General features: G+C 41.0%; 1 protein-coding gene and 1 pseudogene across 1 annotated transcript; one reads left to right on the top strand and one right to left on the bottom strand.

Moving 5' to 3' along the window:
• Positions 1-245: 245 nt before the first annotated feature.
• Positions 246-4,585, bottom strand: LOC101175043 (annotated as a pseudogene).
• Positions 4,500-10,435, top strand: LOC101166766 (sphingosine-1-phosphate phosphatase 1). Its single transcript, XM_004083760.4, has 3 exons — positions 4,500-5,434; positions 7,580-7,669; positions 8,345-10,435. Exons 1-3 carry the CDS (start codon positions 4,766-4,768, stop codon positions 8,894-8,896), a joined length of 1,311 nt encoding a protein of 436 aa, XP_004083808.1. The 5' UTR covers positions 4,500-4,765; the 3' UTR covers positions 8,897-10,435.
• The last annotated feature ends 26 nt before the right edge of the window (positions 10,436-10,461 follow it).

The following is a 10,461-nucleotide window of genomic DNA, read 5'->3' on the forward strand; positions in this document are numbered from 1 at the left end:
AAGGATGAGAGATTGAAACTTCCACTCTGGATGTTTAATGTACACATGTTGTAAATGTTACATTTTTAGCCAGTAATTTTGAAAATACAAAATATAACTGTGAACTGCTTTACGGATTTTGGCCATACTTTAAACATTAACGGAATATATTTTTAAAAAGTTAGATAAACATAAATAAAAAGTATGTTTTTCAGCTAGTTATGCTGGGTTTACACCCCCCCACACACACACACTTTGGATACGTAAAAAACCCTGTACACCCCCTCCCCCCATCCGCAGCCTTCAGTTTTCTGAGATGCCCTCTTCCGAGTTCTGATCTTTGGTCTCCTTGTTCTTTCGCACCTCTTCCAACTTCTTGTCCTTCTCCATGAACTTCTCGTTAATGGCTGCCATGATGGCAGCTGCGGTTCTTCTTGTTGGCCTCCATCTTTTGGTTGAGCTTCTCCTCTGCCATCTTGCTGAAGTTGTTGTTCTTCTCCATTGCTTTCTGTGGCACCTCCTTTTCGTGCTCTCGCTTCTCAGCTAGGTGCTTCAGAACCTCGGCTTCATGGTTCTTGCGTCTTCCCTCTGCGGCATCCAGCTTTCTCTGAATCTCCTCCAGGGAGATGTCCTTCTTTTTGGGAGGAGACACCCCCCCCTCATATGTATACAAAAAAAACGCCTCTCTCACCCTCCGCGGGTGTTTTCTCCTCCAAGCTCGGGTCCTCTACCAGAGGCCTGGGAGCTTGAGGGTCCTGCAGTATCTTAGCTGTTCCTAGCACTGCTCTTTTCTGGACTGAGGACCACGGATGTTAAAACACGAAAGATTCTCACCATGCATGGAGGGTTCCATCCCAAATCCAGCACCCTGAGGAGGGAAGAGGCCGTGGACTAGTGAGCGTAGAAGCCACTATCCAGGATGAAACATCCAAGATGCATGAGTACATCAAGCTCAAGGCCCCAACTGACAGTGTGCTCAGTGAATGGCTCAGGCAATGGAGAGCAGAGGATACAGTGCTGGAGGACAGATCCTCTTGGGAGGACAAACCCCTGCATGGGATGTACCACCGGACCATTACTGAAGTGGCTGATATCAAGAAGTCCTACCAATGGCTAGAAAGGGCTGGTCTACAGGACAGTACTGAAGCGCTCATCCTGGCAGCTCAGGAACAAGCCCTGAGCACCAGAGCAATAGAGGCTCAGATCTACCACACCAGACAAGACCCGAGGTGTAGATCTACCACACCAGACAAGACCCAAGGTGTAGGCTGTGCAAAGAGGCGCCTGAAACGATCCAGCACATAACTGCAGGATGTAAGATGCTGGCAGGTAAAGCATACATGGAGCGCCACAATCAAGTGGCTGGAATAATATACAGGAACATGTGTGCAGAATATGAACTGGAAACCCCAAGGTCAAAATTGGAAACACCTCCGAAGGTAGTAGAAAATGAGAGGGCAAAGATCCTGTGGGACTTCCAGATCCAGACTGATAGGATGGTAATGGCGAACCAACCAGACATTGTAGTGGTGGATAAAGAACAGAGGAAAGCCGTTGTGGTGGATGTGGCAGTGCCAAGCGATGGGAACATCAGGAAGAAGGAACATGAGAAACTGGAGAAATACCAGGGACTCAGAGAAGAACTGGAGAAAGCCTGGAAAGTGAAGGTGACAGTGGTGCCTGTGGTAATTGGAGCACTCGGGGCAGTAACCCCCAAGCTGGAGGAGTGGCTACAACAGATACCTGGAAAGACCTCAGACCTCTCAGTCCAGAAAAGCGCAGTGCTAGGAACAGCTAAGATACTGCAGGACCCTCAAGCTCCCAGGCCTCTGGTAGAGGACCCGAGCTTGGAGGAGAAAACACCCGCGGAGGGTGAGAGGAACGTTTTATATATATATATATATATATATATATATATATATATATATATATATATATATATATATATATATATATATATATATATATATATATATATATATATATATATATATATATATATATAAAGTTTTGTAATAATACTTTTATGAGAATAATCACACTTTTATCTCAATAGTTTTCAACTACACTGTCATTTCTGGATTAAAGAAGACGCATAACATGAGCTTGATTTCTTATGTTTAGAGTAAATTCAAAAGCTTTATTGTCACCAAGCAGAAATAGATAACAATAAATGCTTAAAAATAAGAATGCAGGGTGAAAACATTCAAATTCTTGAATAATTGTATACAGTCCACACGATCACATGAAAATGTATTTGCAAATAGACAAACCTTTGAGTTCCACTTTTCTAAAAGGCTCTCATATGAAGTTGGTTGAAAATAAATGACCTGGGAGGAAAAGTGCAGCCAGACGTGGCGGACTGATCAGCATGTGGTTTGCTTCAATACAAATGATGATAAAGCAATGAGTAAGAGTGCTATTTTGAAGCAAACAGATGGACTGAGAACCCAAAGTATGTCAAAAAATTAACTCAATTATTTATAAATTTATTTGGAGAAATAAGACCCATTACATCAGAAAATCTCAACTAATTAAGAAATTTAATTTGGGAGGTATTGCGCCATCCTGTGGAACAACAGAGTAATGACCACAAACAAGAAGACAATGTTTAATCAGAATTGGTTTGACCACAAGATTATTTTTGTACGAGATATTCTTGAGTCGAGTGGTGAAATTCTTCAATTAAGAGACTTCAAAAACAAATATTCAAATTCAAATTGAAATTAATTTTATTTATAAAGCACCTTTCATGTCAAACAGACAGCTCAAGGTGCTTTCCATAAAAACAAACAAGAATACAATAAAACCAATCCCCACACATGTAATAAAATAATTAAATAAGCCCCTCATAATAAAATACACAAAAACAAGCACAAGTAAAAGAGAAATGACAGAGCTTAAGAAAAGAGAACCCAGAAGGCGCCGTCCGCCCTGTCCTCCTGTTGGCCGGGGTGTCAGCATATATGCAGCACTAGCACAACTCATCCCCAGCACCTCCCGCCCCAGAGACCCCCAACCCCCAGGCCCAGTGCACCCAACATGGGCACACCCGGCCCGGCAGCCCGGAGGAGCCGGAACAAGAGATGCCAGAGGACAAGCACGGTCAAAATCCCTTGGAGCCCGAACACGAACACCCCAGCTAAGGGTGAGAAAACACTTATAAACAGTCTAAAAAAAACAGTCTAAAATGTAAAAGTAATAAAATAAGAAAGTTAAAATATAAATACAGGTAAAATATAAAAATATTAATTAAAATAAAATAAGATAAGGTGATTTAGTGCATAAAAAAAGTCTAAAATATAAATTAGAACAAGTTAAGATATAAAAGGACTAAAAGCCATTAAACAAATAAATAAGTGATAAAATAGCATTTAAAATATAAGAGTAAAGATACCACATATAAGATCTAATTAAAAGCTACGTTAAATAGATGAGTATTTAATTTCTTTTTAAAAACCTCAACAGTGGATGAGGCCCTCACATCCTCAGGCAGGCTGTTCTGGGAGGTTCATAATCTAAAAGCAAATATGATATTAAATGTTCAATCAAGGAATTTAAAAAACCTGCAGAGAAATTCCAATTGCTTTGACACATTTAATAATAAAATACAATATTGTCTTCCAACGTTCAAGTTAAACTAACACATTTAGTAATAGGTGAAATAAAACGTACAGGGGAAAAAAGTGATAATAAACATCTAAACAAATCCTTTAAAGGTCAATTATACCATGACTTTAATGGAAAAGTTAAATATAAAATAACTAAGACACCTGTCACATCGGGTGCCCAACAATGGAAATTCATATAATGGCCCTTAGTCTCCAAGATGAAAGAAATGCAATTCAAAATAATAAACAATTTTTACCCAGTTGATCCTTGTGATGTCTTTCATACAGCCTCAGAAACAACCCAACATCTGTTTTTTTCATGTCCAGTGATCCAAAGCTTCTGGCAAGATTTTCATAACTGGCTTAGTCAGAAAATTAACCTCATGCAATTCACAGAAAAAAATATTTTGTTTTATGACAATAAGTTATCAAATGAAACAACAAAATTAGTGAACATCCTCCTGATTTTGGTGAAATATCATAGTCACAAAAAAGGAAAAATTGAACGGCTGAATTTTCTGTGTTTTAAAAATGAAATCCGAAATCCTCCTTGAAATGTATCCAGAACTTAAATCCTTTTGTTGGTGAGATTTGTAAATGTGCTACAGAATGGTTACTGATCTAAGGTCCAGCTTGTTCATTGCCTTGAAATTTTATTTATGTGGAAATATTTATATATTTTCAAATATGTATACATTTGTTTTTATTGGAAAGCTGTGCCTTGCGTCATTGTATGGTTGTGTCTACAAGAATTTGCAATGATTATATTTCAATTAAAAAGATGTCTGAACTGAGAGTAACAGACGGTTTGAGATGGAGGTCCTTGTAGTATCAATAAAGTTTTATTCTGATGCTGGTTCTGGGTTTGGACATGCGCACTGCGTTCGGTCGGCAGGAGGCGGTGCTTTCTCGTTGACCGGCGGACATTGAATCATCGACGAAGAAGGCGGCGATAACGGCCCCGAGCCCGCCTGGCTGACGCAGTTATTCGGCATCTGGCGCGGCGGAGTAATAGTTAACTGCGCCGGACTTTGCGCTTCGTGCTCGCTGCTATACAAGGTTTGTGTTTGTAGTGCAGATTACAGATGTTGCCTCGTGCGCGCCGCTGTCTAGTTCCTCGAGGATGAGCGTTTTCTGACCTAAAGCAGGCTTGTAAGAAAAGTGCTTGTATAGAAATGGCGGACGTGGTCGTGAAGAGGTTCGTGCAGATGTGTAATTATCTCCAGGACCCCCGCCATGTAGCCAGGTTTCAACATCTCTGCGGGGTCAGGGGGACGTTTCCGGAGAAACGGACCAAGCCGGACAGAGGAAGTCCGGACTCGGACCGTCCCGGACTGAGGAGGAGGAACCAAAGCTCAGATGAAGGAGTTGGGTCCGGAGCCGGAGAAGATGCCGCCGTGCAGCAGGTTAACGGTCTGCAGGGCGCCGAGCCCGGCAAGCCGGGTGCCCTGTCAGAGGGAACCTCCAGCAGAGCCAAGCCCCTCCGGAGGAACTCCCTGACCGGGGATGTGGGTCAGGAGTTCCTGATCCACAACAAGATCCTCTTCTACCTGTTCACGTTTGGGACCGAGCTGGGCAACGAGATGTTCTTCATCATCTTCTTCCCCTTCCTCCTGTGGAACATTGATGCCCTGGTGAGCAGGAGGCTCATCGTGGTATGGGCCTGGAACCTGTTTGTGGGACAGTCCACCAAAGACATGGTCCGCTGGTCTCGGCCGGCTTCCCCGCCTGTGGTGAAGGTGGAGGTCTTCTACAACACGGAGTACAGCATGCCCTCCACTCACGCCATGACGGGGACGGCCATCCCCTTCTGCCTCTTCATGCTGACCTACGGCCGATGGCAGGTGAGGGAGCCTCTTCTTCACAGAAACCTGGTCCAAAACAGACTGGTTCTAGTCTGTGACCTGATTGGGGCCTGAAGCATCACAAGCATGGAATAAAGCATTCAAATCCACCTGTAGGTGCAGCTTGAGGGCAAACATTAGCAGACGGGGCCTCCGAAAACACAAGATAAACCTGTCCTGTTTTTGGCATCCATCCATCTTTAAAGGCTTTAGAAAGAACTGCTGCTTCAGCTTTATTTCAATGTCGCATAAACCCAATTTATTTTAAATCTGTCTGTAATGCAAACCCAACATTCCCTTAAAGAAAGGAAAAGCCAAATTTGGCGCTGTGTGGGTTATTCCCGGTTAACGAAAGTCAATTTGTAATTTCTTAAATCTTCAAAAACTCTTTCAAGCAAGTGTATTAAAGTAATTTCTTTGCAAACGTGTTTCATTGAAAGCATTTTTCTTATTAAATGGTAAAAATGTCACTTTAAACAAGCTATACCGCTGGACAACAGGTCATTTTATTTCAGTAAATTGTTGCATAAAAATCTATATTTTAAACTGCAGCAATAAATTAATTTGACTGAAGAAAGAAAAAAGAAATAATGGAATAACAAAAAAAAAATACGATTTATATCTGATGCCTAAATATTTTTCAAATGAAAAAACCCATAAAAAGGACTCCCAAATAATGACTTGTATGATAAAGAATGTATTTTATTATCTTTTCAGCCTAACCAGCTGTTTAAAGAGCGTTTTGTTTTACATTTGAATGCATCTACAGTGGGTAAAATGGGGTTTAATCCACACAGAGACATCACTGCTCATAAAGAAAGTCCCACAGAACTCGAATGTTTCATTTACTAAAAACAGGAAGAGCATGTGGATTAAAGTTCGCCCTGCTTCCTATAGAGTTCAACCAGAACAGCAAACATTCCTCCGTTTAGGTGGTTTGACAGGTTTTATCCGAGAGCACCACCCTGCTTTGTCTTTTGGGTCTTTAAAAACTAAAAATGTTTTTGTCTTTCTAAGAAGTAAGGGCGACTCAGGAAGAGAATGTCCTCTTTAAAGGAAGTCTTGCTGCTAAATTCTGTCACACAAATGCAGCAACGGAGAAACGTTTTCCCCCTCCACTCCTACATATAGAGAACTTTAAACCACACGTGCATTTTGCAGAAAAATGCAACATACTCAAATAGAAGTGTTGTAAATCATAGATTATCTGAAATACTGAAGAGTTTAAAGTCTTATTTCTGTCTCGATCGATTCCGACTGCCTAAAAGCAGCATGTCGGTAGGGAATTTTTGGGTTTTACCAGTTAGGAAATGAAAACAAGTTGTTGGATTGGAGGAAGGGTCGACTAAAGGAAGCTAAAAGAGAGAGAGGAAGAGGTCACTTCTTCCTTTGTAAAGGAAGAAGTGATCCTGAGGAAGAAGGAGCTCGCTGACTGTTGGACTCCTGTTTGTCATCCAGGCACAAACGAGAAACTGTGACTCACTAAGTGAGTTTTGAGGAAGACCGCAGAAGCTGAGGGGGCAATCAGTAAACAGACTTACTAAACAGTTTTTGTGAGGAGTCTGCTGATGCTAGCATTTAGTTTGATCCATAGTGGAGACAAAGTGCAGTCCAGAAAGGTTGTGTCTGAATTCCTTCACTACTTGGTGCGTTTTGTAGAGCTGTTCGAATCTACAATTCCAGAATCCAGTGCCCTAGTGTTCACTAGATTGGTGAATGTAGACCTCAATGCATCCCTAGAAAGATTTTTCATGAGAAAAAGTATTTCCATAATAAACCTTTCAAGCTTTCATCATCAGAACACACTGGATTTGAACATAGTCTTCGTAAAATGTTTATATTTGTTAGATTTTTACTTTGAGAAATTGGTGACGTCATATTTGACATTTAAAGGAAAAAAGCAATGAGGATGGTGTCCGAATTGCTTTTAAAATCCAGGGCTAGATAGTCCTGCACTATACAGTTTTTGGGTAGTTAGGAGAATTAGGGAGAGAATTTAGACTCAACCAAGAACGTCTTAAAAATTATTTAAAAATACTGATTTGAAAGTGTTTTTGTTTTACACATATATTTAAAAATGTTGTTTGGTGATTAAAAGCTGCATTGTGTCTTCCTGATAAACTTCTCCATGTTTTTTCCGCTCAGTACCCCTTCCTGTTGGGCTTCAGCGTGGCTCTGAGCTGGAGCGTCTTAGTCTGCGTGAGCCGAGTCTACATGGGCATGCACTCTATTCTGGTAAGCAGCTTCTAAAACCAAAATCAAAGCGAATTAAGCTCCCCTAGAGCCTCGGACCTCTGCCACATATCAGCCGGTCGCTCCGCTATTGCAGCTCAGCGGATTTACTGTCCACCTTTGGATGCTCAGAGGCGCTCATGGCCTTGAACTGCAGTCCTTGCTTGTGCAACCTGACCTGCACTGGAGGTCTTGGAGTCTGCTCCCATCAGCCGATGTGGCTGATCCACTCCAGGAGATTCATTAAAAAAAAGTCATTTACCTTATAAAAACAGCTTCTTGAAGGTATTTTGTTAAATGAAGTTGGTCCAGTTTGGATCTTTTGATAAATGTTTGAATACAAACCTAACCGCACACTTTATTTATGATTGCGTAGAAATGATTTTCAATGGAATATTACCTTTTTTGTTTGCTCTGGTGATAGTGCTTTTGCTTCTTGGAATATCACATTCTTATTAAGACCGTAAAAAGTCACAGAAGATAACGCCAGATTAGATTGTGTGACCTGACCGCAGCTTTCGGCAGACACGCTGGATGATCCGCTCCGACCAATCAGATCACAAGCTTAGCAATCAAGCCACTCACCTGATTTTTTTTTTTTCCCTCTGAATTTTTATGATGTGGCGGAAAACTGATGCAGAAATGATGTTTTCATAGATGCACATGTTTTTGTTGCAGGAAGTAATCACTGGCTTCCTGTACAGCCTTCTGGTTCTTGCCTTCTTCTGTCCGCTCTTGCACAAGATTGACAGCTACTACATGATGGGACAGTATTCGCCGCTTGTGGTTCTCGTGTCGCACGTCAGCCTGGGACTCGTGGCCTTCTCTCTGGATTCGTGGAGCACCTCTCGGGGCGACACAGCTCAAGCTCTGGGCACGGCGGCGGGTGCTGCGCTGGCCTCCCACATGAACTATCAGCTGGGTCTGCTGCAAGACCCGCCGCTGTCCTCACTTCCTCTGACTCTGCCGGCCCTCAGTGCTGGCTTGGTGCTGCGCTCCCTGCTGCGTTTCCTCATCGGAGTCGCCGTCCTCCTCCTCACCAGAATGATGATGAAGGCGGTGACCATTCCTTTCCTGTGCCGGCTGTTTGGGTTTCCGGCGGACGAGGTCAGACAAGCGCGGCAGCAGATGAGGGTCGAGCTGCCGTATCGTTACATTGTCTACAGCGTGGTGGGCTTCAGTTGTGTCTTCTTTGTGCCTCAGCTCTTTATCATCTTCAACCTAGCATGAATCATGTCTTCCTGAAGTGCACTGTGTCTTGGAAACATGCTACCACTTTTGATAAACAGACAGTTTAGTTTTTGCATGATCACAGTGGAATCAGACGTTAAACGAGATGCATCAATCTCTGTATTTTCTTTGCCAAAGCCGGCCCAGTTTCAGAAAACAGTTTGACAACGACTTCTGCACATACAGAAGTGGTGTTATGAATACACTAAAGTATCATGTATTAGTGCAGGACTGAGAACGGCACCATTCCGATGTTCTTCTATGGTTTGTTTTATCAGCTTGTCTGCATTGGAAAAGAAGATTCCAGCTGTATCAGGAAAGGAAGAATGTGCAGGATTTTCATGTGGAAAAGGCAACATGGCAGTTAAGGTGTTATCTGTCCAAGCTTTTGAAAAAAAAAAAAATCATGTTTTATTTACTTCAGGTGCAAAATAGTAGGAAGGGAAACGTTTATTTTAATAGGAAAAAAACGGTCAAACGGACGCTGCATCTCAGACTCTACAGACCTCAGCCAGCAGGTGAATCCAACTAATGCATGTTTGGAAGCTTCTCAAAAGACACATTTTACTCTGTAAAGATGCATCTTAGCATTTCTGAAACATCAAAACCAAACTTAACAGAGAAAGACAAAACCTGGATCCCATTGCAGTGATGTTCTGTGATTTGTTTTGCACAGACTGGGACCTGGAGAGGTTGCAGTCTCGGATTTGAGGTTCGCCGTTTAAACCAAAGTAATGTTTGTGTCAAATGTGAGGCTCGATGTGGGTCAATAGATCCACTAGTTACCGCAGAGGGTCTGAAAACTAAACTTTTACAAATACAAAAGCATTGCTTGAACTTATCAACGGAACTTTTCTGTTCACCAAAATAAACTTTTTGGTTAGATTTCTCTGCTACAAGTAACAGATTGTATAACCACTTATCTTCTTTCATATGTATTAAAACAATCAGGTGTATTTTAAAAAAAATTGGCCTAACAGATCAGTTATTTTTGTTTTTGTATACACTCAGCATCACTCTGTCTCCTATCCCACGTTGGCTGCACTCTGAAATTGTATTGTGAACAAAGAGATTTAAGAAAAACAATTATATTTGATAAATTGTTGTTTTGCTTTAATTATTTTCGTTCTAAATTGTTGCTAGAGATAATATTTAAACACTGTAAATGAGTTTTTCTTATGAACATTTGTACTCCTGAAAACGTACAAGATGTCTGTGATTATAGTGACTGTGTGATTTGTGTTTCAGTATTGATTAATATTAAACTCAGAATACCCTTTCTCCTTTTTGGGAGGCCAAAAGTTAAATAAGTCTTTATCATTGCTCTGATTTATTGTTATCCTTGTACAAAACATGACAAATATTTTTACTATTTTTTTTTTCTTCTTGCAAATAAATACCACTTGTGTTATATCATAAAATAACATCTTTGTTTGAAATCTCTATGAATAACATTTTTGGAGTCTTAGCTGAATTGATATATATTACTAAGAAAAAAAGTTGTTTCAATTGTTATGTTAAATAAAAACACTTAAAAAACGAAATTAATATGTATTATCTGTTTC

The sequence above is a fragment of the Oryzias latipes genome, chromosome 24 (genome assembly GCF_002234675.1).
Source record: "Oryzias latipes chromosome 24, ASM223467v1".
Taxonomy (NCBI): Eukaryota; Metazoa; Chordata; class Actinopteri; order Beloniformes; family Adrianichthyidae; genus Oryzias; species Oryzias latipes.

Bases quoted from the DNA above. Each gene is read 5' to 3' on its own strand.
- LOC101166766 (XM_004083760.4), top strand. From the start codon at position 4,766: ATGGCGGACGTGGTCGTGAAGAGGTTCGTGCAGATGTGTAATTATCTC. The intron at 5,435-7,579 runs GTGAGGGAGCCT...TTTTCCGCTCAG, and splicing joins TGACCTACGGCCGATGGCAG to TACCCCTTCCTGTTGGGCTT. The intron at 7,670-8,344 runs GTAAGCAGCTTC...TTTTTGTTGCAG, and splicing joins TGGGCATGCACTCTATTCTG to GAAGTAATCACTGGCTTCCT.